Source organism: Symphalangus syndactylus, chromosome 9 (genome assembly GCF_028878055.3).
Source record: "Symphalangus syndactylus isolate Jambi chromosome 9, NHGRI_mSymSyn1-v2.1_pri, whole genome shotgun sequence".
NCBI lineage: Eukaryota > Metazoa > Chordata > Mammalia > Primates > Hylobatidae > Symphalangus > Symphalangus syndactylus.
The window spans coordinates 74,564,589-74,589,075 of record NC_072431.2 but is presented as its reverse complement, the minus strand read 5'-3'; the positions used below and the strand labels follow the sequence as shown (position 1 = coordinate 74,589,075).

The 24,487-nt window shown below is 42.3% G+C and overlaps 2 protein-coding genes across 2 annotated transcripts in view; both read left to right on the top strand.

The window, feature by feature from the left end:
• SEPTIN14 (septin 14) overlaps positions 1-24,487 on the top strand; it is a 92,079-nt gene that overhangs the window by 50,770 nt on the left and 16,822 nt on the right. Inside the window, exons 8-10 of the mRNA XM_055293065.2 lie at positions 10,077-10,245; positions 11,951-12,083; positions 23,541-23,709. Coding sequence (XP_055149040.1) covers positions 10,077-10,245; positions 11,951-12,083; positions 23,541-23,709 — 471 coding nt within the window. The remainder of the gene's footprint in view (positions 1-10,076; positions 10,246-11,950; positions 12,084-23,540; positions 23,710-24,487) is intronic.
• Positions 5,919-9,887, top strand: LOC129490486 (borealin-like). The gene is made up of 2 exons (XM_055294412.1): positions 5,919-6,567; positions 9,850-9,887. The coding sequence occupies exons 1-2, from the start codon at positions 5,919-5,921 to the stop codon at positions 9,885-9,887; spliced, it is 687 nt and encodes a 228-aa protein (XP_055150387.1).

Sequence of the window (24,487 nt, the reverse complement as noted above, 5' to 3'; positions counted from 1 at the left end):
TAACATGGTCACTATGTTGTACAATAGATCTCTTTAACTTGTTCTTATCTAAAATTTTGTATCCTTTGACCAACATCTCTTCTACACACCCTCTACCTAACTCACATAACCACCATTCTACTCTCTGTTTCTACAAGTTTAACTTTTAAAAATTTGATCTATTAGTGAGATCATTTACCATTTGTCTTTCTGTGTTTGGCTTATTCACTTAGTATAAAGTCATCCGGTTCCATCCATGTTGCTGCAAATGATAGAATTTCCTGATTTTTAAGGCTGAATTCCATTGCATATATATGCCACCCTTTTTTTCTTCATGCATCCATTCATGGACACTTAGATTGCTTCCATATCTTGGCTGTTGTGAATAATGGTAGTGTAGGTACCTCTCTGACATACTGACTTCATTTTTGGGAGATATATATCCAGTAGTGAGATGGCTGGATCATATGGTAGTTGTTTTATTTTTAATTTTTTGAAGAAACTCCATACTGTTTTTCATAATGGCTATCCTAATTTACATTGCCACCAACAGTGTACAAGGGTTCCCTTTTTTCCATATCCTTACCAGCACTTGTTTGTCTTATTGATAATAGCCATTTTAGCATGGGTGAAGTTACAGCTTATTGTGTTTTTAATTTTTTTTTGAGATGGAGTTTAGCTCTTGTTGCCCAGGCTGGAGTGCAATGGTGTGATCTCCGCTCACTGCAACCTTTGCCTCCTGGGTTCAAGCAATTCTCCTTCCTCAGTAGCTGGGATTACAGGCACGCGCTACCATGCCTGGGTAATTTTTTTCTGTATTTTTAGTAGAGACAGGGTTTTGGCTTGTTGATCAGGCTAGTCTCAAACTCCTGACCTCAGGTGATCTGCCTGCCTCAGCCTCCCAAAATGCTAGGATTACAGGCGTGAGCCACCACATTGGGCCTGTGTTTTTTAATTTTTAATTTTTATGGATACATAGTAGGTGTATATATTTATAGGGCACATGAGATATTTGATACTGGCATTCAGTGTGTAGTAATCACATCAGGATAGAGTACCCATTAACTCAAGCATTTAACCTTTCTTTGTGTCACAAACAATCCAATTATACTCTTTTAGTTATTCTAAAATGTACAATAAATTATTGTTGACTATAGTCACCCTTTTGTGCTATCAAATACTAGATCTTATTCATTCTTTGTAACTATATATTTGTAACCATCAACCATCCCCACTTCTCTCCCTCCCCAATCCTTTCCTAGCTTCTGGTAATCAGCATTCCACTCTTCATCCCCATGGGTTCAATTGTTTTAATTTTTAGCTCCACAAATGAGTGAGAACATATGAAGTTTGTCTTCCTGTGTCTTGCTTATTTCACTTAACAGAATGTCCTCAGTTCCATCCATGTTGTTGCAAATGACAGGATCTCATTATTTTTTATGGCTGAATAGTACTCCATCATGTATATGTACCACATTTACTTTATTCATTCCTCTGATGATGGATACTTAGGTTGCTTCCAAATCTTGACTATTGTGAATAGTGCTGTAACAAACATGGGAGTGGAGCTATCTCTTTGATATACTACTTTCCTTTCTTCTGGGGATACACCTACTAGTGGGATTGCTGGATCATATGGTAGTTCTATTTTTAGTTTTTTGAGGAAACTCCATACTGTTTTCCATAGATACTGTACTGATTGACATTCCTATCAACAGCGTACAAGGATTCCTTTTTCTCCACATCCTCACCAGCATTTGTTATTGCCTGTCTTTTGGATAAAAGCTTTTTTAACTGGGGTGAGATGATATCTCATTGTAGTTTTTATTTGCCTTTCTCTGGTAATCAGTGGTATTGAGCACCTTTTCATTTGCTTGTTTGGCATTTAAAAAAACCCACAATGAGCAGTTACTTCACACATGTTAAAACAGTTATTATCAATAAGACAAAAGAAGACATTTGTATGTCTTCTTTGGAGAAATGTCTATTCAGATCTTTTGCCCATTTTAAATTAAATTATTAGGTTTTTTCCTATTGAGTTGTTTGAGCTTCTTAAATATATTCTGGCTATTAATCTTTTGTCAGATAAATAGTTTGCAAATATTTTCGCATTGTGTATACTGTTTCTTCACTTTGTTGTTTCCTTTGTTTTGCAGAAGCTTTTTAACTTGAGGTGATCCCATTTGTCTATTTTTGCTTTGGTTGCCCGTGCTTGTGGGGTATTACTCACTAAATGTCCTAAAGAGTTTCCCCAGTGTTTTTTGTAGTCGTTTCATAGTTTGAGGTCTTAGATTTAAGTCTTTAATCCATTTTGATTTTATTTTTATATGCATTGAGAGATAAAAGTCTAGTTTCTTTCTTCTGCAAATGGATATCCAGTTTTCCCAGCACCATTTATTGAAGCGCTTATCCTTTCCCCAATGTATGTGCTTGGCACCTTTGTTGAAAATGAGTTCTCTGTGGCTGTATGGATTTATTTCTGGGTTTGCTATTCTGTTCCATTGGTCTGTGTGTCTGTTTTTATGCTGGTACCACGCTGTTTCACTTACTATAGCTTTGTAGTATAATTTGAAGTCAGGTAATGCGATTCCTCCAGTATTATTTTTGCCCAGAATTGCTTTAAGTATTTTTTTGGTTCCATATGCATCTTAGAATTGTTTTTTCTTTTCCTATGAAGAATGTCATTGGTATATTGATAGGGATTACATTGAATCTATAGATTGCTTTGGGTAGTATGAACATTTTAACAATATTATTGATTCTTCCAATCCATGAATGTGAACTATGTTTCCATTGTTTTGCATTCTTTTCAATTTCTTTCATCAGTATTTTATAGTTTTCATTGTAGAGATTTTTCATTTCTTTGGTTATGTTTATTTCTGGGTATTTTATAGCTGTCGTAAATTGGATTAGTTTTTATTTCTTTTTCAGATTGTTCACTGTTGGCATATAATAATGCTAATAGAATTCTGATTTTCTTCTCTGTGTTATCTTGAATTTCATTGAGCTCTTTTAAAACAGCTATTTTGAGATCTCTGAAAGGTTACATATCTCTGTCCTGAGACATGTGATTGGGATTTGTCATTAGTGCCTTATTTGGTTCATTTGGTGAGGTCATGTTTTCTGGGATGGTCTTGATGCTTGTCAATGTTCATCTATGTCTGGGCATTGAAGAGTTAGATATTTATTGTAGTCTTTGCAGTCTGGGCTCAATTGTGCCTATTCTTCTTGAGAAGGTTTTCTAAGTATTCAAAGGGAATGTATTAGGTAGTACCCCAAGCCCAGTAACACTTTGACGCCAGCAGACTCGTACTGCCTCAGTGGTCTTGGATAATATCTGGGAGAATTCCCTGGATTATGAAGCAGAATCTCTCAAACTCTTTTCTCACTATCTCCCAAACAGAAGGAGTCTCTCTGTCTGCTAGGTTGCTTGGAGTTGAGGGAAGAGTGACATAGTCACTCCTGTGGCCACCACAGCTGGGACTGTGCTGGGTCACATATGAAGCCAGCAAATTACTGGGTCCTGCCCAAAGCCCATGGCAACTACTGCCTTGCTACTACTGATGTTTAAGGCCCAAGGGCTCTTTAGTCAGCAGGTGGTGAGTCCTGCTGGGCTGAGTCCATCTCTTCAGTGCAGCAAGTTCCCTTCTGTCCCAGAGTGGGTCTAGAAATGTCCAGGAAGTAGGGCCTGGAATTGGGGGCTTCAGGAATCGGCTTAGTGGTGTGTTTTACTGTGGCTGAGCTGCTACTCAAGTTGTAAGATAAAGTTCTCTTCTAATCTTCCTTTTCTTTCCCACAAGTGGAAGGAGGCTCTTTTTGAGCTGCACTGCCTGGAGTTGGGGGAGGTGTGATACAAGCACTTCTTGGCCACCAACACTGATGTCTCACTGGGTCACATGCATTCCCATTCCACTGGGAATGAGCAAGCTCAGTACCTGGACTTGCCCAAGGACTGCAGACCTTGTGGCCTGATTGCCTTTCAAATTTATTCAGGACCCCAGGGCACTTTAATTAACTAGTGGTGGAGGTAGCTGGAACTTAAGTTCCTATCTATCTCTGGCATGGGGGATTCCTCTTTAGTGGGAGCTAGGTTAAATGCTCCCTTTGGCCAGGAGTGGTGGTTCACACCTGTAGTCCCAGCACTTTGGGAGGCCAAGGTGGGCAGATCACTTGAGGTCAGGAGTTCGAGACCAGCCTGACCAATAAGGTGAAACCCTGTCTCTACTAAAAATACAAAAATTAGCTGGGCATGGTCATGTGCAGCTGTAGTCCCAGCTACTTGGGAGGCTGAGGCCGGAGAATCACTTGAACCTGGGAAATGGAGGTTGCAGTGAGCCGAGATTGCGCCACTGCACTCCAGCCTGGGTGAAAGAATGAGACTCCATCTAAAAAAAAAAGCTCCCCTTGTGGGCACTAAGCAGAATTCTGCCCTGTGTTGTGTTCGACTGTGACAGGGCAGTTACTGAGTTCCAATGCAAAGTCCCACAATCACTTCACTCTCCCTCCCCAAAGCGCACAGATTCTCTCTCTGTTTAGTATGGTGCTGCTGGGGGATGAATGTCAGATGGCATAGGCTATGTAAGACTCTCTTCATTACAATCGTCAGTGCCTCTTTTCTTGATATAATATTAAAACCAGGTACTATGATTGCTCACCTGATTTTTCATTCTTATGAAGGTGCTTTCTTGCAAGGATAATTGTTCAATTTGTGTTTATGTAGGGGGATGATTGATGAGGGGTTCTATTCAGCCACCTTGCTCCACCCCACTCCCCATTTTAGCAATTTTGAAATATACAGTAGCTTATTATTAACTGTGGTCACCATGCAGTGCCATAGATCACTGAAGCTTATTCCTCCAGTCTAACTAAAACTTTGTACCGTTTGATCAATATTTTCCATTTCCTCATCCCTCAGTCTCCCCACTTTCCTCCACTCACCACCTGTCAACTCTATTTCTGTGAGATTGACATTTTTAGCTACCACATATAAGTGAGATTATGCAGTATTTGTCCTCCTGTGCCTGGTTTATTTCTCTTAGCATAATGTCCTACGGTTTCATTCATGTTTTACACATGACAGGATTTCATTCTTTTTAAAATTTCTATAGTATTTTATTATGTATCTTGTTGACGGGCATTTAGATTAGATTGCTTCCGTATCTTGGCTATTGTGAATAATGCTGAAAAATAAAATGCTTAGGAATAAATCTAAACAAGGAAGTAAAATAACTGCACACTAAGAACTGTAAAACTTGGCCAGGCGCGGTGGCTCATGCCTGTAATCCCAGCACTTTGGGAGGCTGAAGCGGGTGGATCACTTGAGGCCAGCAGCTTGAGACCAGCCTGGCCCACATGGAAAAAACCCATCTCTACTAAAAATGCAAAAACTTAGCCATGTGTGGTGGCAGGCACCTGTAACAGCTTCTCAGGAGGCTGAGGCAGGAGAATCACTTGAACCTGGGAGACAGAGGTGGCAGTGAGCCGAGATCGCACCACTGCACTCCAGCCTGAGTGACAGAGTGAGACTCCGTCTCAAAAAAAAGAAAAAAAAATGCTGGGTGCAGTGGCTCACACCTGTAATCCCAGTGCTTTAGGATGCTGAGGTGGACAGATCACCTGAAGTCAGGAGTTCAAGACCAGCCTGGCCAACATGGTGAAACCCCTTCTCTACTAAAAAAACAGAAAAATTAGCCAGGCATGGTGGTGTGTGCCTATAGTCCCAGCTACCTGGGAGGCTGAGGCAGAAGAATCACTTGAACCTGGGAGGCAGAGGTTGCAGTGAGCCAAGATCACACCACTACACTCCAGCCTGGGCAACAGAGCAAGACTCCATCTCAAAAAAAAAAAAAAAAACAAACTGTAAAACTTGATTTGAAATTGGAGAAGAGTTTGCCTTACTTCCCCATCTCCGTCGCTCCCTACAGCCTCCATCAAACACCATGGCTCCTAGAAAGGGCAGTAGTTGGGTGGACAAGACCAACTCCTTAGGGAGGTGGAAGCTCGCTTCCTTTCTTAAAGACTTCGACCACGAAGTGGAAATACGAATCAAGCCAATTGAGTCTGACAGGCAGAACCTCTTCAAGGAGGTGGATAACCTCTACAACATCCAGATCCTGGGGCTCCCCAAGGCACTGCGCAAAGATGAATGGCTCAACTACTTCTCCCTTGGAGGAAACAAACAGGGCTTGGAAGAGGCAGCAACAGCTGACCTGGATATCACCAAAATAAACAAACTAACCGCGGGAGCTATTCAAACACCCCTGAAATCTGCTGAAACACGGAAGGTGATACAAGTAGATGAAATGATAGTGGAAGAGGAAGAAGAAGAAAATAAACATAAGAATCTTCAAACTGCAAGAGTCAAAAGATGTCCTGCATCCAAGAAGAGAACTCACTCTGTACAAGGAAAAGGCAGAAGGGAAAGGTCAAGCTGTGCTATCACTGTTACCCTAGTTTTGGGCCGATTGGACGTGTCCATAGTGAAGCCGACTCCAGGCCTGACACTCAGGTTTGACTCGAGGGTCTTCATGATCCCTGGCCTGTGCACTCCTGCCACAGGAGAGCGGATTTCTAACAAAAGCTGGCCAGGTGCAGTGACTCACACCTGTAATCCCAGCACTTTGGGAGGCTGAGGCGGGCGGATCACCTGAGGTCAGGAGTTTCAGACCAGCCTGACCAACATGGTGAAACCCTGTCTCTACTAAAAATACAAAAATTAGCTGGGCATGTTGGTGGGTGACAGTAATCCCAGCTACTTGGGAGGGAGGCTGAGGCAGGAGAAGTGCTTGAACCCAGGAGGCAGAGGTTGCAGTGAGCCGAGATTGTTGCCATTGAACTCCAGCCTGGGTGACAGAGACTCCGCCTCAAAAAAAAAAAAAAAAGAACTTCGAAAACACCAGCAACAAAACCAAAAGAAACAATTTAATAGCATGAAGATACAACCTAGAGATTGGAAAAAATATTTTCAACTTATACATCTGATAAGGGGCGAATGTCCAAAATATATAATATTTTTGATATTACTCTAACAACTCAATAGCAAGAAAACAAATAACACAAGGAAAAAGGGCAAAGGATCTGAACAGACATTTCTCAAAAGAAGAAATACAAACGGCAAAAGAAATATGAAAAAATAGCATCTCTAATCATCAGGAAAATGCGAATTAAACACATGATGAAGTATCACCTCATGGCTGTTAGAATGACTATTATCAAAAAGACAGGCCGGACGCGGTGGCTCACACCTGTAATCCCAGCACTTTGGGAGGCTGAGGCGGGTGGATCACGAGGTCAGGAGATCGAGACCATCCTGGCTAATGCGGTGAAACCCTGTCTCTACTAAAAATACAATAAATTAGCCTGGCGTAGTGGCGGGCGCCTGTAGTCCCATCTACTTGGGAGGCTGGGGCAGGAGAATGGCGTGAACCCGGGAGGCAGAGCTTGCAGTGAGCCGAGATTGCGCCACTGCACTCCAGCCTGGGCAACAGAGCAAGACTCTGTCTCAAAAAAAAAAAAAAAAAAAAAGACAAACCATTACGAGTGCTGGCAAGCATATGGAGAAGAGAGAATTCTTTTTTTTCTTTTTTAATTTTTATTTTAGGTTCACGGGTACATGTGCAAATTTGTTATATAGATAAATTGCACGTCATGGGGGTTTGGTGTAAAAGATTATTTCATCACAGAGATAATAAGCATAGTACTGGCCGGAGCAGTGGCTCGAGTCTGTAATCCCAGCACTTTGGGAGGCCAAGGCGAGTGGATCACCTGAGTTCAGGAGTCCAAGACTAGCCTGACCAACATGGCGAAACCCTGTCTCTACTAAAAAATACAAAAATTAGCCAGGCGTGGTGGTGCACTCCTGTAATCCCAGCTACTTAAGAGGCTGAAGCAGGAGAATCACTTGAACCCAGGAGGCGCAGGTTGCAGTGAGCCGAGATCGTGCCATTGCACTCCAGCCTCAGCAACAGAGCGAGACTCTGTCTCAAAAAAAAAAAAAAAAAAGTGCTCACTTCAGCAGCACATATACTAACAAAAAAAAAAAAAAAAAAAAAGAAAAAAAAAGTAAGCATAGTAGCTTTTCTGTCCTCACTCTCCTCCCACCCTCCACCCTCTAGGAGGCCCAGTGTCTGTTGTTCTCCCCTTTGTGTCCATGTGTTCTCAATATTTATCTCCTACTTATAAATGAGAGTATGTGGTGTTTGGTTTTCTGTTCCTGCATTACATCACTTAGGATAATGGCCTTATCTCCATTCATATTGCTGCAAAGGACACGATCTTGTTCTTTTTTTTATGGCTGTGCAGTATTCCATAGTGTATATGTTCATTTTCCCTATCCAGTCTACCATTGATGGGCATTTAGATTGATTCTATATCTTTGTTATTGTGAATAGTGCTGCGATGAACATACACGTGCCTGTGTCTTTATGATAGAACAATATATATTCCTTTGGATATAAACCTGGTAATAGGATTACTGGGTCAAATGGTAGTTCTGTTTTAATTCTTTAAGAAATTGTCAGGCCGGGCTTGGTGGCTCATGCCTGTAATCCCAGCACTTTGGGAGGCTGAGAAGGGCGGATCACCTGAGGTCAGGAGTTCGAAACCATCCTGGTCAACATGGTGAAACTCCATCTTTACTAAAAATACAAAAATTAGCTGGGCGTGGTGGTGGACATCTGTAATCCCAGCTACTTGAGAGGCTGAGGTCAGAGAATCACTTGAACCCAGTGAGCCGAGATTGCACTGCTGTACTCCGGCCTGGGTGACAAAAGCGAAACTCTGTCTCAAAAAAAAAAAAAAAGAAAGAAAAAAAGAAATTATCAAACTACTTTTCACAATGGCTGAACTAATTTATATTCCCACCAGCAGTTTATATACATTCCCAAGAGAGAAGGGAATTCTTAAACATCATTAGTGGGAATTTAAGTTGTTACAGCCATTTTGGGAAATAATGTGAAGGTTCCTCCAAAACTAAAAATAGTATTACTGTGTGATCCAGCAGTACCACTTCCGGGTATGTACCCTAGTGGAATGAAATTGATCTGTCAAAAGACATCTGCACTCACATTTTTATTTCAATCTTTCAAAATATATTAAGACTTATTTTGTGGCCTAACATATAATCTATCCTGAAGAATGTCTTGTGTTTGTTTGAGAAAAATGTGTATTACTTTGCTGTTGGATGAAATATTCCACATACGAACATTAGGTCTATTTGGTCTAAAGTGTAGTTTAAATCTGATATTTTCTTACTGATATTCTGTCTGGATAATCTATCCATTGCTGAAAGTAGGGTGTCTAAGTCCCTTACTATTATTGTAATACAGTCTATCTCCTCCTCAGATCTACTAATATTTGCCTTATATATTTAGAAGTTGTGATATTGGGTGCATATATATTTACAATTGTAGTTCTTTTAATGAACTGACCTCTTCATCATGATATGATGACCTTCTTTATATCATTTTACAGTTTTTGACTTAAAGTCTATCTTCTGTGATAGTATAGCTTTCTGTGCCTTCTCTTTTAGTTTCTAATTGCATGAAATATCTTTCCATGTCTTCACTGTCAGTCTGTATGTATCATTAAAACAGCTATGTGAATTTGTTGATTGATTTTGAATATTGACTAACAATGTCTCCTAAATATGATATATAAATGGAATTTCATAACTAAAATATTTACAATTGTAAGGCCTTTTTTCTAGCAGAATTTACTCTGATAAAATTATTTACACTAGTGATGTTATATTACATATTCCGTTAGCACTGCAAAATACCCAGTTTATAACATACTACACAATTGTTAATAAAAACCTATAGCATATATGCATATAAAATATTATTTCACTATTTCCTGCTTATTCTTCAGATAATAAGTTTAAAGCATATTTGCTAACCTATAAATAATCTCTGCCTATGGTTGGTATGTATAGTACAACCACACTTACATGCTTAAAAGAATTATAGCTATTAATCGAATTGTTCAGTTGTGTGTTATTTTAAATGTGCTTTTTATTCATGTATTCATTCATGAACACTTACTGATTGTCAGGGATGGATATTGAATGTTGTTGATTCATTATTTTTTTTTACTAGTGGAAAATGAAAATCACTGTGACTTCGTTAAGCTCCGAGATATGCTTCTTTGTACCAATATGGAAAATCTAAAAGAAAAAACCCACACTCAGCACTATGAATGTTATAGGTACCAAAAACTGCAGAAAATGGGCTTTACAGATGTGGGCCCAGACAACCAGCCAGTTAGGTGAGTACAAATATTGCTAGCACAACCAAATGGATAATTTAGGAGTCCCTACAAACACAAGGTATGATAATTTGGGTATGAGAATAATTATACTTCTCCCATCTTGAGCCATCATAAAGAAAACACCCTGAATGTTAGGTGTTTTTATGATCTTTTGACGAAGGTATAGATAGTAGGAACAATATAATGTGAGATCTCATTTTTATGCTGAAATATGTGTATTCAATATGTATATATGCTGAAATGTGTATTGAAGAGAAAACCCAGTATTTTGTTCTATTTTTTGTATTTATATGAAATGTATCTGTATTATATGAAAGAAAGGATAGGCTGGGCGCTGTGGCTCACGCCTGTAATCCCAGCACTTTTGGAGACTGAGGCGGGTGGATCATCTGAGATCAGGTATTTGAGAGCAGCCTGGCCAACATGGTAAAACCCTGTGTCTACTAAAAATGCAAAAAGTAGCCGGGCGTGGTGGCACACGCCTGTATCCCAGCCACTTGGGAGGTTGAGGCAGGAGAATCTCTTGAACCCTGGAGGCGGAGGTTGCAGTGAGCCAAGATCACCTCACTGCACTTCCAGCCTGGCGGACTGAGCAAGACTCCACCTTAAAAAAAAAAAAAAGGATAAAGAAAAAGATGGAAAAATATTAGCAAAGTTTGACAAAAGACAATAAGAAGAGTTTGATGGAGGAACCAGCTGAAAAGCAGTAGTGCAGTGTACTGGAAGTTAAATGAGAAAAGTTTGAGAGCAGGTGTTTGCTCTAACTTGAAGAAGAATAAAGCTGGGTGCAGTGGCTCCCGACTGTAATCCCAGCACTTTGGGAAACCGAGACAGGCAGATTACCTGAGGTCAGGAGTTTAAGATCAGCCTGGCCAACATGGTAAAGCCCTGTCCCTACTAAAAATACAAAAAAAAATTAGCCGGGCGTGGTGGCGGGTGCCCGTAATCCCAGTTACTCGGGAGGCTGAGGCAGGAGAATCGCTTGAACCTGGGCAGCAGAGGTTGCAGTAAGCTGAGATCGTGCCACTGCACTCCAGCCTGGGTGACAAAGAGAGACTGTCTCAAAAAAAAAAAAAAAAAAAGAAGAATAGGACTTGTGTTGCAAAAACATGGCACTGTAGTGTATATATTCTAGTTATATCATTCATTGTTCTTTGCAGACACCCAAAATTTTAACTATCTTAAATGAATGATAATAACATTTTGAAAGACTTTTTGCTTCATTTTAGAGGATTTTTGAAAATCATCTCATACATATTAGAGGTTTCCCTGAATGTTATTGTCAAAAGATATGAAGATGTATGATATCCTGGAAAGTGGTGGGGATAAGAATTCACTCACATAAGTGTTGGAAAATTCTAGTATTCTTTACATATACTCTCTGTATACTCTGATCTTAAGTATTGTGCCTTGGGTTTTACATCTTATGACATGGAAATTTCCATTTTGTGCTGCTAAACATGAGAGAATGTTGGTAAATTTCCTTATATAGGATGTAACATACAATATATATTTTTTACATGTTTATACTAGCATTTTTTAATTTTTCATTGTATTTTATTTTTTTATGATGGAGTCTTACTCTGTCTCCCAGGCTGGCGTGCAGTGGCGCGATTTTGATTCACTGCAACCTCTGCCTCCTGGGTTCAAGCGATTCTCCCACTTCATTTTAATGTAAGACTAAGAAAACATTTCTCTTTAGTTTTCAAGAAATCTTTGAAGCCAAAAGACAAGAGTTCTATGATCAATGTCAGAGGGAAGAAGAAGAGTTGAAACAGAGATTTATGCAGCGAGTCAAGGAGAAAGAAGCAACATTTAAAGAAGCTGAAAAAGAGGTTAGTACTGACAGTTTGATATAATTTGTATTAATTTTTAGGTGCCCTATTAATTTGGGGATTTTAATCTCAAGAGTTTACTTGATGTTTTTGGAGGATACTTGCTATTTTTCAAAAAGTAGCTTTTTACCATGTAGACTTGAATATAGCCTTTACAAAATTATAGTCTGTAGTGTTTTTTCTAGAGAACTTAATTTTTCCATTTAAATAACCCTTAAGATAATTTTATAAAAATTATTTATTTTATTTATAATTTAAATTTTCATGCATAAAGTTTAATTTGTGACAAACCCAAGCTATTTACTCTGAGAAGAGTCTTGTACTGTCTAATACTATTAATGCACTAGAAAATTGTCTTCACTTTTATAAATAAGCAAATGTTGACTAATGCTGGCCTTGATTAATGAGAAAATTTTAAGTTGGTAAATTATGTAAATTATTTATGTTATTCCATGCCATTTCTAATAAAATGGAAAAAAAGGCTATTAATATAGTTTTAATTATTTGCCACAAATACGTTTTTGGTGAAGACATATTTTTGGAACCATAATTTCTTTCTCTCAAGTGTAGGTGGCTTTAGTTTAAGAACATTTAGTTTAATTGGTAAATTGGAACATAAACTTCCTTTTTCATAAGAACAAAATGGAAATTAGGTGTTATAGGCCAGATGTCTCACTCAAAGACAGCTGAATTATAAGTAATAAAAATTCCGGCCGGGTGCAGTGGCTCACACCTATAATCCCAGCACTTTGGGAGATGGAGGCAGGCGGATCCCCTAAGGTCAGGAGTTCAAGACCAGCCTGGCCAACGTGGTGAAACCCCGTCTCAACTAAAAATATAAAAATTAGCCGGGCACGGTGGTGCATGCCTGTAATTCCAGCTACTCGGGAGGCTGAGGTAAGAGAATCGCTTGAACCCAGTAGGCAGAGGTTGCAGTGAGCCGAGATGGTGCCACTGCACTCCAGCCTGGGCAAGAGTGAGACTCCGTCTCAAAAAAAAAAAAAAAAAATTAGCTTAGGTATAAAGGAAAAAGTTTGGATGTATACAAGGGTATGTCATGACATCTAAGGACAAGAGACATAGCTGGATCTCATGAAGACTTTTTTTTTTTTTTTTAAGACAGAGTCTCGCTCTGTTACCTAGGCTGGAGTGCAGTGGTGCGATCTTGGCTCACTGCAAGCTCTGCCTCCCGGGTTCACGCCATTCTCCTGCCCCAGCCTCCGGAGTAGCTGGGACTACAGGCGCTCGCCACCGTGCCCAGCTAATTTTTTTTTTTTTGTATTTTTAGTAGAGACAGGGTTTACACTGTGTTAGCCAGGATGGTCTCGATCTCCTGACCTCGTGATCCGCCCCCGCTTGGCCTCCCAAAGTGCTGGGATTACAGATGTGAGCCACCACGCCTGGCCTCATGAAGACTTAAACCAAAACTAGGAAGTGACCAGAAACCAAAGCAACCATTTAAATTTTCTCTTTCTCTCCCACCTCACTTCCCTTAGTTATGAACCTTATTCCTGTACATCTGCTTATTTTTTCTTTCTTTCTGGAGATTAGTTTCTTTTCCATATCTCAACTATGTGTTCTCTTAGGGTTGATTACATGTCTTGATTATTGTCAATTAATGCTGCAATAAACATGAAAGTGTAGATATCTCTTTGACATACTTATTTTATTTCCTTTGAATATGTAACTATTAGTGGGGTTGCTGAACCATATGGTTATTCTATTTTCAGTTGTTTAATGAATACCCATATTTTTCATAATAGCTGTACTGATTTACTTTTTTATCATCGTTTTATAAAATTCTTGTAAACATTTATCTTTTTTTTTTGTAAACACTTATCTTTCTATAAAATCATTCTTGTAAACACTTATCTTTCTGTTTTTCTAACAGATATGAGGTGCCATCTAATTGTGGTTTAAATTGGCATTTCTCTGATGATTAATGAGGTTGAATATTTTTTCATATCTCTATTTGCCTTTTATGTCTTCTTTTAAAAAATGTTCAGATTCAGCCAGGCGCAGTGGCTCTCGCCTATAATCCCAGCACTTTGGGAGGTGGAGGTGGGTGGATCATTTGAGGTGAGGAATTAAAGACCAGCCTGACCAACATGGTGAAACCCCGTTTCTATTAAAAATACAAAAATTAGCCAGATGTGGTGGCACACGCCTGTAGTCCCAGCTAATCAGGAGGCTGAGGCAGGAGAATCACTTGAACCTGAGAGGTAGAGGTTACAGTGAGCCCAGATTGCACCACCGCACTCTAGCCTGGGCGACAGAGTGAGACTCCATCTCAAAAAAAAAAGAAAAAAAAGTTCATATTCATTGTCCATTTTTGGAATGAGGTTGTTTTCATACTATTGAATTGAGTTTTTGTATATTTTGGGCATTAACCCCTTATCAGATGTACAGTTCGCAAATATTTTCTCACATTTCATCATTTGTTTCTTTAGTCTGTTGATTGGTTTTTTTGGCTGTGCAGGAGCTTTTTAGTTTGATATAATTTTATTTGTCATTTTTGCCTATGTTGTCTATGCTTTGGAGTTTGTATCCAAAAAATCATTGTTCAGACCTAAGTTAAGGAACTTAACCCTAATTTTTTAAAGTAGTTGTACAGCTTTAGATCTTACAGCAGTTAAGTCTTTCATCCATTTTGAGTTGAGATTTGCATATGGTTTGAGATAAAGATCTAATTTTGTTTTTCTGCATGTGGTCACATTTATTGATTCGTGTATTAGAATCATCCTTGCATTCCAAGAATAAATTCCACTTGGCCATCTGATATTTAATGTGCGATCTAATTCAGTTTGCTAGTGTTTTGTTGAGGATTTCCTAGTTGGCTCTTCACAAATGTTGGCCTATAATTTTTTTTTTTTTCTCATAGTGTCCTCTTCTGGCTGTAGTATCAGAGTAATAATGTCTTCTTCGAATGCATTTAGAAGTGTATTCTCCTGGCCAGGTGAGGTGGCTCATGCCTGTAATCCCAGCACTTTGGGAGGCTGAGGCAGGCAAATCACCTCAGGTCAGGAGTTCAAGACCAGCCTGGCCAACATGGCGAAACCCCGTCTGTACTAAAAATACAAAAATTAGCCGGGCGTGGTGGTGTGCAGCTGTAATCCTAGCTGCTCAGGAGGCTGAGGCAGGAGAATTGCATGAACCCAGGAGGTGAAGTTTGCAGTGAGCCAAGATCGCACCACTGCACTGCACTCTAGCCTTGGAGACAGAGTGAGACTCCGTCTCATAAAAAAAAAAAAAAAAAAAAAGCATACTCTCCCCTCTCCTCTTCTATTCTTTGGAAGACTTTGGGAAGTATTTTTGTATTTTTCCATTTTATTTATCTATTTAAGACGAGATCTTGCTGTGTCACCCAGGCTGGAGTGAAGTGGTGTGATCTCAGCTCATTGCAACTTCCACCTCCCAGTCTCAAGTGATCCTCCCACCTCAGCTTCTCGAGTAGCTGGGACCACAGGCATGTACCACCATGCCTGGCTATTTTTTCGTACTTTTAGTAGAGATGGGGTCTCACTATGTTGCCCAGGCTGGTCTCGAACTCCTGAGCTCAAGTGATCTGCCCACCTCAGCCTCCTAAACTGCGGGGATTGCAGGCATGAGCCACTGCACCTGGCCTATTATTTCCATTTTAAATGTTTTGTAGCCTTCCCCAGTAAAGTCACCTAGTACAGCCTTTTCTTTGGTAGCATTTTTTGTTACTGATTAAATCTCTTCACCTATTAGTAGTCTTTTCAGATTTCCAGTTTCTTCATGATCCAATCTTTGTAGATTGTGTGGTTATAGAAATTTATTAACCAAGGTTATCCAATTTCTTTTTTAGGCTATCAAATTTTGTTGGCTTATAATTTTTCATAGTAGTCTCATGATCATTTGTATTTCTTTGGTATCGGTGGTTATGTGTCACCTTTCATTTCTGATTTTATTTGTTTGAGTTTTCTCTCCTTTTTCTTAGTTTTTCTAAGGGTTGTTCATTTATTTATCTTTAAAAAAAACAGACTTAGTTCGTTGATTTTTTTCTATTGTTTCTCTAGTCTATATCTTATTTATTTCTGCTGTGATTTTTACTATTTTCTTGCTTTTACTGACTTTGCGCTTGGTTTGTTTTTCTTTTTCTCTTGAGATGTGAAATTACATTATTTGATCTATTTTTTCTTAATATAGGCATTTATTGCAATAAACTTCACTCTTAAACTGCTTTTGCTGTATCCCGTAACTATTGATATGTTGTTTTTTATCTTCATTTGTGTCAAGAGATGTATATTTTTTAATTTTTAATTTCTATGGGTACCTAGTAGGTATACATATTTATGGGGTATGTTAGATATTTTGATATAGGCACACAATGTGTAATAATCACATCAAGGTAAATGGGATATCTATCCCTTCAAGCATTTGTCCTTTGTGTTATAAGAAATCCAATGATAGTTATTTTAAAAGGCACAATTAAATTATTATTGTGTATAGTCACCCTGTTGTGCTATCAAATACTGGGTCTTATTTATTCTTTCTAACTATATTTTTGTACCAATAAATGTCCTCACTTCCCCCCACCCCTACCACCCTTCCCAGCCTCTGGTAATCATCATTTCATTCTCTATCTCCATGAGTTTAATTTTTTTTTTTTGAGACAAAGTCTCGCTCTGTTACCCAGGCTGGTGTGCGGCTGTGGGATCTCAGCTTACTGCAACCTCTACCTCCTGGGTTCAAACGATTCTCCTGCCTCAGCCTCCCAAGTGGTTGGGATTACAGGCATGCACCACCACACCAGCTAATTTTTGTATTTTTAGTAGAGATGGAGTTTTACCATGTTGGCCAGGCTAGTCTCAAACTCCTGACCTCAGGTGATCCACCTGCCTCAGCCTCCTGAAGTGCTGGGATTACAGGTGTGAGCTACTGCGCCCGACTGAGTTCAATTATTTTAATTTTTAGCTCCCACAAGTAAGTGAGAACATGTGAAGTTTATCATTCTGTGCCTGGCTTGTTTCACTTAACATGAGGTCCTCCAGTTCCATCCATGTTGTTGCAAGTGACAGGATCTCATTCTTTTTTAGGGTTGAATAGTAGTCCACTGGGTATATGTGACATTTTTTTTCATCCACTCATCTGTTGTGGACAGTTAGGTTGCTTCCAAATTTTGGCTATTATGAATAGTGCTTCAATAGTAAAATCTTTCTGTTATTGATTTCTAATATTATACTATTATGATAAAAAAGATACATAATATGATTTCAAACTTTTAAAATTTGTTAAGAGTTGTTTTGTGGCCCAATATGTTGGAGAATGTTCCTTGTGCCCTTGAGAAGAATGTATTCTTCTACCGTTCAGTGAAATTATCTATGCCTATTCGGTCTATTGGGTCTATAGTTATTCACATCTACTCTTTCCCTACTTACTTTCTGTTTGGATGGACTATCTGGTGCTGAAAGTGGGATACAGTGGTCCCCTACTGTTCTCATATTGCTGTAAGTTTCTTCCTTCATTTCTGTTAATATTTGCTTTATATAGTAGGTGCTCCAATGTTGTCATATATTTGATGATTGTTATAGCCTCTTTATAAATTGATTTCTTTATTATTATATAGTGATCTTGTCTCTTATGACAACATTTGACCAAAAGTCTAATTGTCTGCAATAAGTATACCTGCCCTATCCTCTTTTGCCTATAATTTGTGTGGAATATCTTTTTCTTTTTCCTTTTTTTTTTTTTTTTTTTAGACAGAGTCTTGCTCTGTCACCTAGGCTGGAGTACAGTGGCGTGATCTTGGCTCACTGCAATCTGCACCTCCTGAACTCAAGAGATTCTCCTGCCTCAGCATCCTGAGTAGCTGGGACTACAGGTGCCCACTACCATGAGTGGCTAATTTTTTTTTTTTTTTTGTATTTTTAGTAGAGATGGGGTTTCACCATGTTGGACAGACTGGTCTTGAACTCCTGACCTCAAGTGATCCATTTGCCTTGGCCTCCCAAAGTGCTGGGATTACAGGCATGAGCCCCCGCGTCCAGCCATGTTTTTCTATTCCTTCACTTTTAGTCTAAGTGTGTCCTTAAGGCAAAAGTGAGTCTCTTGTAAGCCACATATTATTGAGAATTGTTTCTTTATTCATTCTGCTACTTTGTGTCTTGTGATTAGTGGGCTTAATCTATTTACTTTCAAAGTAATTTTTATAGGTAAGGACTATTATCATTTTATTAATTGTTTTCTGACTGTTTTGTAGTTTCTTTGTTCCTCTCTTTCTGTCTTCCTTTGTGATTTGTTGCCCAACACCACTCCTGGCTAATTTTTGTATTTTTAGTGGAGACGGGATTTCACCATGTTGGCCAGGCTAGTCTTCAACTTCTGACCTCAGGTGATCCGCCCGCCCCGGCCTCCCAAAGTGCTGGGATTACAGGTGTGAGTCTCCGGACCTGGCCTCTAATTTTTTATTTATCTTTTGTGTATCAATTCCAAAAGTATGGAATTTTGGAATTGTGGCCACCATGATATAAAAATTGCGGGAGGTAGTTGTTTCGGAGTGAGTTTCTGCACCAGGCCCCAACAGATCAGGCCAAACCAGTGTGAAGTCTAGTTTTTATTTGATTATGATTATGATTATGATTATGATTATGATTATGATTATTTGGTGTTAAACAGCTTTAATCTCGGTCATCGCGGCTTCTCGGCACAGTAAGAAATATCGCACATGATCAACATGTTCTATTCTTGGGAAGGGGGCAAGGGCAGGGGAATCACCTTCTTAGAAAGTACAGCCCAAGTTGGAAGGGCAGGAAGGGGTGGGGAGAAAACCCTCCCGCTGCCTGTGGCAAAGTGCAGGAGCCTCCACCCCCAAACTAACCTGAGTCCAGCCCCTCTGGGGAAAAAAATTGGTGCATGCACTCCCTCTACTCTGCAGGCGCCTCCCTGTGGCCCAAGGTTCGCACCACACTCCAGCTTGCAGCCCTGGCAAGAGCTATATTGCATAAAGTGAAAAGCTCTGAAGGTCACACATTCCTATGTACAGGGGCTCGGAGGAGGGAGACTGCCCCTGCGGCCCCCCAGCTGTCCCAGGGCACCGGGAGGGAGCTGCAGGGGTAGGGGGTCTATATAAGAGGAGCAGGCCTCGTTCCGTCCCAAACTGGAAAGGATGAAATAGCTTTACCCGGGAGGAGATAACCATCCTGCCCTCCATTGCTACCCCTACATACTGTCCATGTTCTCAGGGGGTACTGTGAGTCCTGAGGTCTTCTCCGGGGTCCCCCACCTGCCTGTGGTAGCTGTGTGAGGGACCCGGGGGTGGGGGGCAGGGCCGGGGAGTCCCATTTCAGCCAGGCTGTCCAGGCCCGGACTCTGGGGCAGAAGCAGTGGCGGGGCAGCCTGGGCGGAGCCAGAGTCCCGAGCCAGATGAGGTGGGATCAGGACCCTCGCGGGGCTGGGAGTCGGGGCAGAGGCAGCAGTGGTGCCGGTCGGGGGTGGTCCAGGGTGAGGAGCCTCAGCCTCGGGGGCTGCTGCGTGGGAGTGGCCGCTGCATGATTTTCTGGGCACCTCACGGATCTTCAACTGCAGGTGAAACGAATGCTGGTGGTGGGTGCCGGGCCTCCAGGAGCCGCTGCCTGCGTCCCAGAGGCTGGTGCTGGGGCAGGTGTCGCCTGAAGCTGCTGGGGCAGCGCAGGCAGCATGTTCTGCACACAAACCTTGGAGGGGAAGATGTGTGCCTAGCGGGCCTGGAGGGCGGCTGTGGCCTGGGGGACAGGAAGAAGCCGTGGTCCTGGAAGAGCCGCATGACCAGGGCCCGCGCCGGTCCAGGGCGCGCGCAGTGAGGAGGACCGCGCCTTCTCGGACTCCATCTCCCTGAGCCAGTCCTCGGCTTCTCTACCCAAGGAGTGGGGGCCGTAGGGGGCCCGCTGTGCTGCCCTGACCAGACTCCTGGGCCTTGAACGTTCCTGGGCCCAGTGAGAAGGAGTTGGCTGCCAAGTTGAGGAGGAAGCATCCAAGTACCTGAAGGAGGAGGAAGGGGTGGGACCATAGCCTGTGCCAAGGATGCAGGTGGATCGGGGGACCCTGGGGGCTTAGGGTCCAGCAGAGGGTGGCAGCGGGTAAAGGAGGAAGGGATGACAGGTGCAAACACCTTCCACCAAAGCCCTTGTTGCCGTCTGGGTCCTCCCCAGAGCTGTCCGCACTCTCACTGTCGGTCACCCGCTCCTTGCACTTGAGATCAATGTCAGTGGTGCTAAAGCCATCGTCAGCAATGACATCATCACCCCTTCCTCCTCACGGATGACCATGTGCTCCTCATCACTTGCTGTGTCCTCACTGGCTACATGCTGGGAGTGAGAAGCTCAGGTGGGCAGCAGCGGGGCTGCCCACTGGCCACCAAGGCACCTCCCTCACCAGGGGCTGCAAAGGGGCCTGGAGCTCCATACTGGGTAGAAGGCTTTGGGCCAGAGTCCGATGCAGTGCCAGACACCACCTGCCTCAGTTTCTGTAGTGGCTGATGGTCACTTCCCTGTCGTCCAGGCTGCGTACACCACTGTGGGAGAAGGCTCGGGGCCCAGCTGAGACCCCTGACTGTGTGCAGCCGTTCTGCCCCACAGAAGCTGCTCCTTGGTATCCCAGCTCAGGAGTGTCTGGGATACAACTGCCAGAGGACATCCCAGGGGCAGTGGCAGTGCCCGTCTCTGACATGCAAGCCCTTGTGCCCTCCTGCTAACCCCTGGCTTGTGTGCTTGGCCTCTGAGCTGGACTTCTTTCGGTCCTTGTTGCAAGTGGGCCACCTTCACCTGGGAGGTCAGGTCGTGGTACTTCTGCATCTCATTGGGCCCCAGGGTGTACCACCACTTGCCCAGGATCTGGCTGACGGTTCAGCTGTCCTGGCTGGGGTGACACTGGTGGGCCCTGCCAGAGCCTGGTGCCGCTTACTGAAGATCACGACCGCCACTCATGGGCCGCCAGATGTGATCCTTGTCCCATTTATTGGGGCTGCATCCATCCTTCTCAGAAGATAGTCCTGTTCCTTGGGCAGGGCACTGAGGGACTGGGCCTGACATCATTTGGGTGGTAGAGGCAACTGGGTGTCAGGAGACATGATGGAGAGGAAAGCATCATCGTGGTCATTCTCTGTCTCACTGTCCAGCAGGGGCCCCCCTGAGGGGCCCAGGGCTCCTCCTCTGTGGTGGGAGGTGAGCCCTTACCAGGTTCCACCACCCCCAAAGTATGTGGGGTTCCGGGCCCTGGGCTTTCAGGGCAGGTGGCTTCATGGGGCCGCCCAAGATCAGCACTCCCTGTCCCACCTGGTGGACGCTCATGAGCAACAGCTGCCAACTCAGCAGGTTCTTTTGTCTGGTTGGAGGCCGCTGAGTGGCTGGCAGGTTGCTGGGCCTTGCGCGGCTGCAGGGAGAGGTCAGGAAGGAGACGGAGTACCAGGGGAACATAGCCACAGAGTGAGGTTCCACGTTCCTCTACATGAACATGCTGAGGCCACGGGAGGCCTTGCTGGATGCAATCATCAGGGGCCTGTGGCCGAGTACATGGTCTGGGCAGGCGGTTCCTGGCAGGGGCTCACACTTCCTCGGCCCGCTCCTCAGCCAAGGTGGCTTGGGCCTGGAGAAGGGGGGTGGGAGGGGAGTAGGAGGCCAGGCCTCAAGTTTTTTTTTTTGTTGTTGTTTTTTGAGATGCAGTTTGGCTCTTGTCACCCAGGCTGGAGTGCAGTGGCGCAATCTCGGTGGCCACCGCCACACCTGGATAATTTTTTGTATTTTTGGTAGAGATGGGGTTTCGCCATGTTGGCCAGACTGGTCTTGACCTCCTGACCTCAGGTGATCCACCCTCGGCCTCCCAAAATGCTGGGATTACAGGCATGAGCCACCATGCCCAGCTGCATTCTTTCATTTTTACTTGAAAAACTCCCTTAAGCATTTCTTTTAAGGTAGACCTAGTGGTCCTGAATTCCCTCAGCTTTGTTTGTCGAGGAAACATGTTATTTCTTCTTTCTTTCTGAAGGATAGCTTTGTCAGACATAGTATTAGTTGCTGGCAGTTTTTTCTTTCAGCACTTTGAATGTATTTTTTGATTCTCTCCTGACTTGCAAAGTTTCTTCTGAGAAATCTGCTGACAGTCTAATGAAGATTCTCTTGTCTATGTCATGCCACTTTTCTCTTGCCTCTTCAACATTTTAAAAAATCTTTGACTTTTGACTATTTGATTATATTGTGACTTGGTGAGTATCTATTTGGTTTGAACCTCTTTAGGAATCTTTAAGCTTCATGGATTTGGGTGTCTAAATCTTTCCCATGATTTAGACAGTTTTCAGCCATTCTTTCTTTAAATAAGCTTTCTTCTCCTTTCTCTACTTTCCTTCTCAAACTCCCATAACCTGACAGTGGTTTGCCTAATGGTGTCTCATTGGCTTTCTTTTCTCTCCCTCTTTTTTTTTCTTTTTTTGAGATGGAGTCTCTCTCTGTTGCCCAGGCTAGAGTGCAATGGCATGGTCTCAGCTCACTGCAACCTCTGCCTCCTGGGTTCAAGTGATTCTCCTGCCTCAGCCTCCCAAATAGCTTGGACTACAGGCGTGTGCCACCACACCCAGCTACTTTTTGTATTTTTAGTAGAGACGGGGTTTCACTATGTTGGCCAGGCTGGTCTTGAACTCCTGACCTTGTGATCTGCCTGCCTCAGCCTACCAAAGTGTTGGGATTACAGGTGTAAGCCACTACGCCCGGCCGTCTTTTCTCTTTTTTATTCTTTTTTTCTTTGTCCTCTCACTGGATAATTTCAGAAGATCTATATTCAATTTTACAGATGCTCTCTCCTGTTGAAGTTTACTATTGTGTTACATTGCCCGGGCTGGTCTTGAACTCCTGGACTCAAGCGATCCTTCCGCCTTGGCCTCCCAGAGTGCTGAGTTAACAAGTATGAGCCACTGCATCCAGTCAGTCCCAGCACTTTGGGAAGCTGAGGTGGGAGGATCACTTGAGCTCAGGAGTTTGAGACCAGCCTGGGCAACATAGTGGGACCTTGCTTCTATATTAAAAAAAAAAAAAGTCTTTGAGAGGCCAAAGCGGGAGGATCACCTGAGGTTAGGAGTTAAAGACCAGCCTGGCCAACATGGTGAAACCCCATCTCTACTAAAAATACAAAAATTAGCTGGGCGTGGTGGTGCATGCCTGTAGTCCCAGCTTCTCAAGAGGCTGAGGCAGGAGAATCACTCAAACCAGGAGATGGAGGTTGCAGTGAGCTGAGATCGTGCCACTGCACTCCAGCCTGGGCAGCAGAGTGAGACTCCATCTCAAAAAAGGAAAAAAGAAAGAAAAGAAAAATTCCATATCTCAGTGTTTACTCCTGAGTTTTTAAGATTGTTATTAAGATCATGCTCTACTGTGATGATTTGGGTTTGTTTGATATTTAGAAAAAAGCATATTCTTTTGGGTGTTCAGCCACACTGTGCTTTGGTGTCACAACTGCACATTGGTTTCACAGCTGCAGGACAAGTTCGAGCATCTTAAAATGATTCAACAGGAGGAGATAAGGAAGCTCGAGGAAGAGAAAAAACAACTAGAAGTGGAAATCATAGATTTTTATAAAATGAAAGCTGCCTCTGAAGCACTGCAGACTCAGCTGAGCACCGATACAAAGAAAGACAAACATCGTAAGAAATAATAGTTTCTCTTACTGTTCTGAGAGTCCTATCATTCTACATCGCAACTTCCTGTGAGATTGTCTTTGTAGCATTTAACTCTGATTGAAGTTCTCATTTTAAAAATTGGCTTGCTTATTGTATATTTTCCCTAGCTAAAGTGTGAACTCCTAGCGGGGTGTGGTGGCTCATGCCTGTAATCCCAGCACTTTGGGAGGCTGAGGCGGGTGGACCACCTGAGGTCAGGAGTTCAAAACCAGCCTGACCAAAATGATGAAACCCTGCCTCTACTAAAAATACAAAAATTAGCTGGATATGGTTGCCGGTACCTGTAATCCCAGCCACTCGGGAGGTTGAGGCAGGAGAATCACTTGAACCCCAGAGGTGGAGGTTGCAGTGAGCCAAGATCTCACCATTGCACTCCAGCCTGGGTGACAAGAGCAAAACTCCGCCTCAAAAAAAAAAAAAAAAAGGCCCAGAAGGCAGGTCCTGTGTCCATCTTTTCAGATTCTGTATCTTGGCACTTAGGACGTACACTAACACAAAGACGACATTCAATCAATATTTGCCAAAAGAAACATGTAGCATCATGTAAAAGGAGCTGGTTAGGTGGAGAAATTTATTTACCATAGTCCTGCTTTTGGATCCAATAGTGACTTTTACATTTTATATCCAAATAGAAGCTGGGGGCTTTGTTGGGGACTCATAGGCATAAAATGTTAAGTTATACAAATCTAATTAATAGGCCTATTTTCCTTTTTAAATTCTACTACTCATAATTTCTTGACAG

Coding starts and splice junctions, on each gene's coding strand:
- LOC129490486 (XM_055294412.1), top strand. CDS start 5,919: ATGGCTCCTAGAAAGGGCAGTAGTTGGGTGGACAAGACCAACTCCTTA. Junction 6,568..9,849: donor TTCTAACAAAAGCTGGCCAG/GTGCAGTGACTC, acceptor CTTATTCTTCAG/ATAATAAGTTTAAAGCATAT.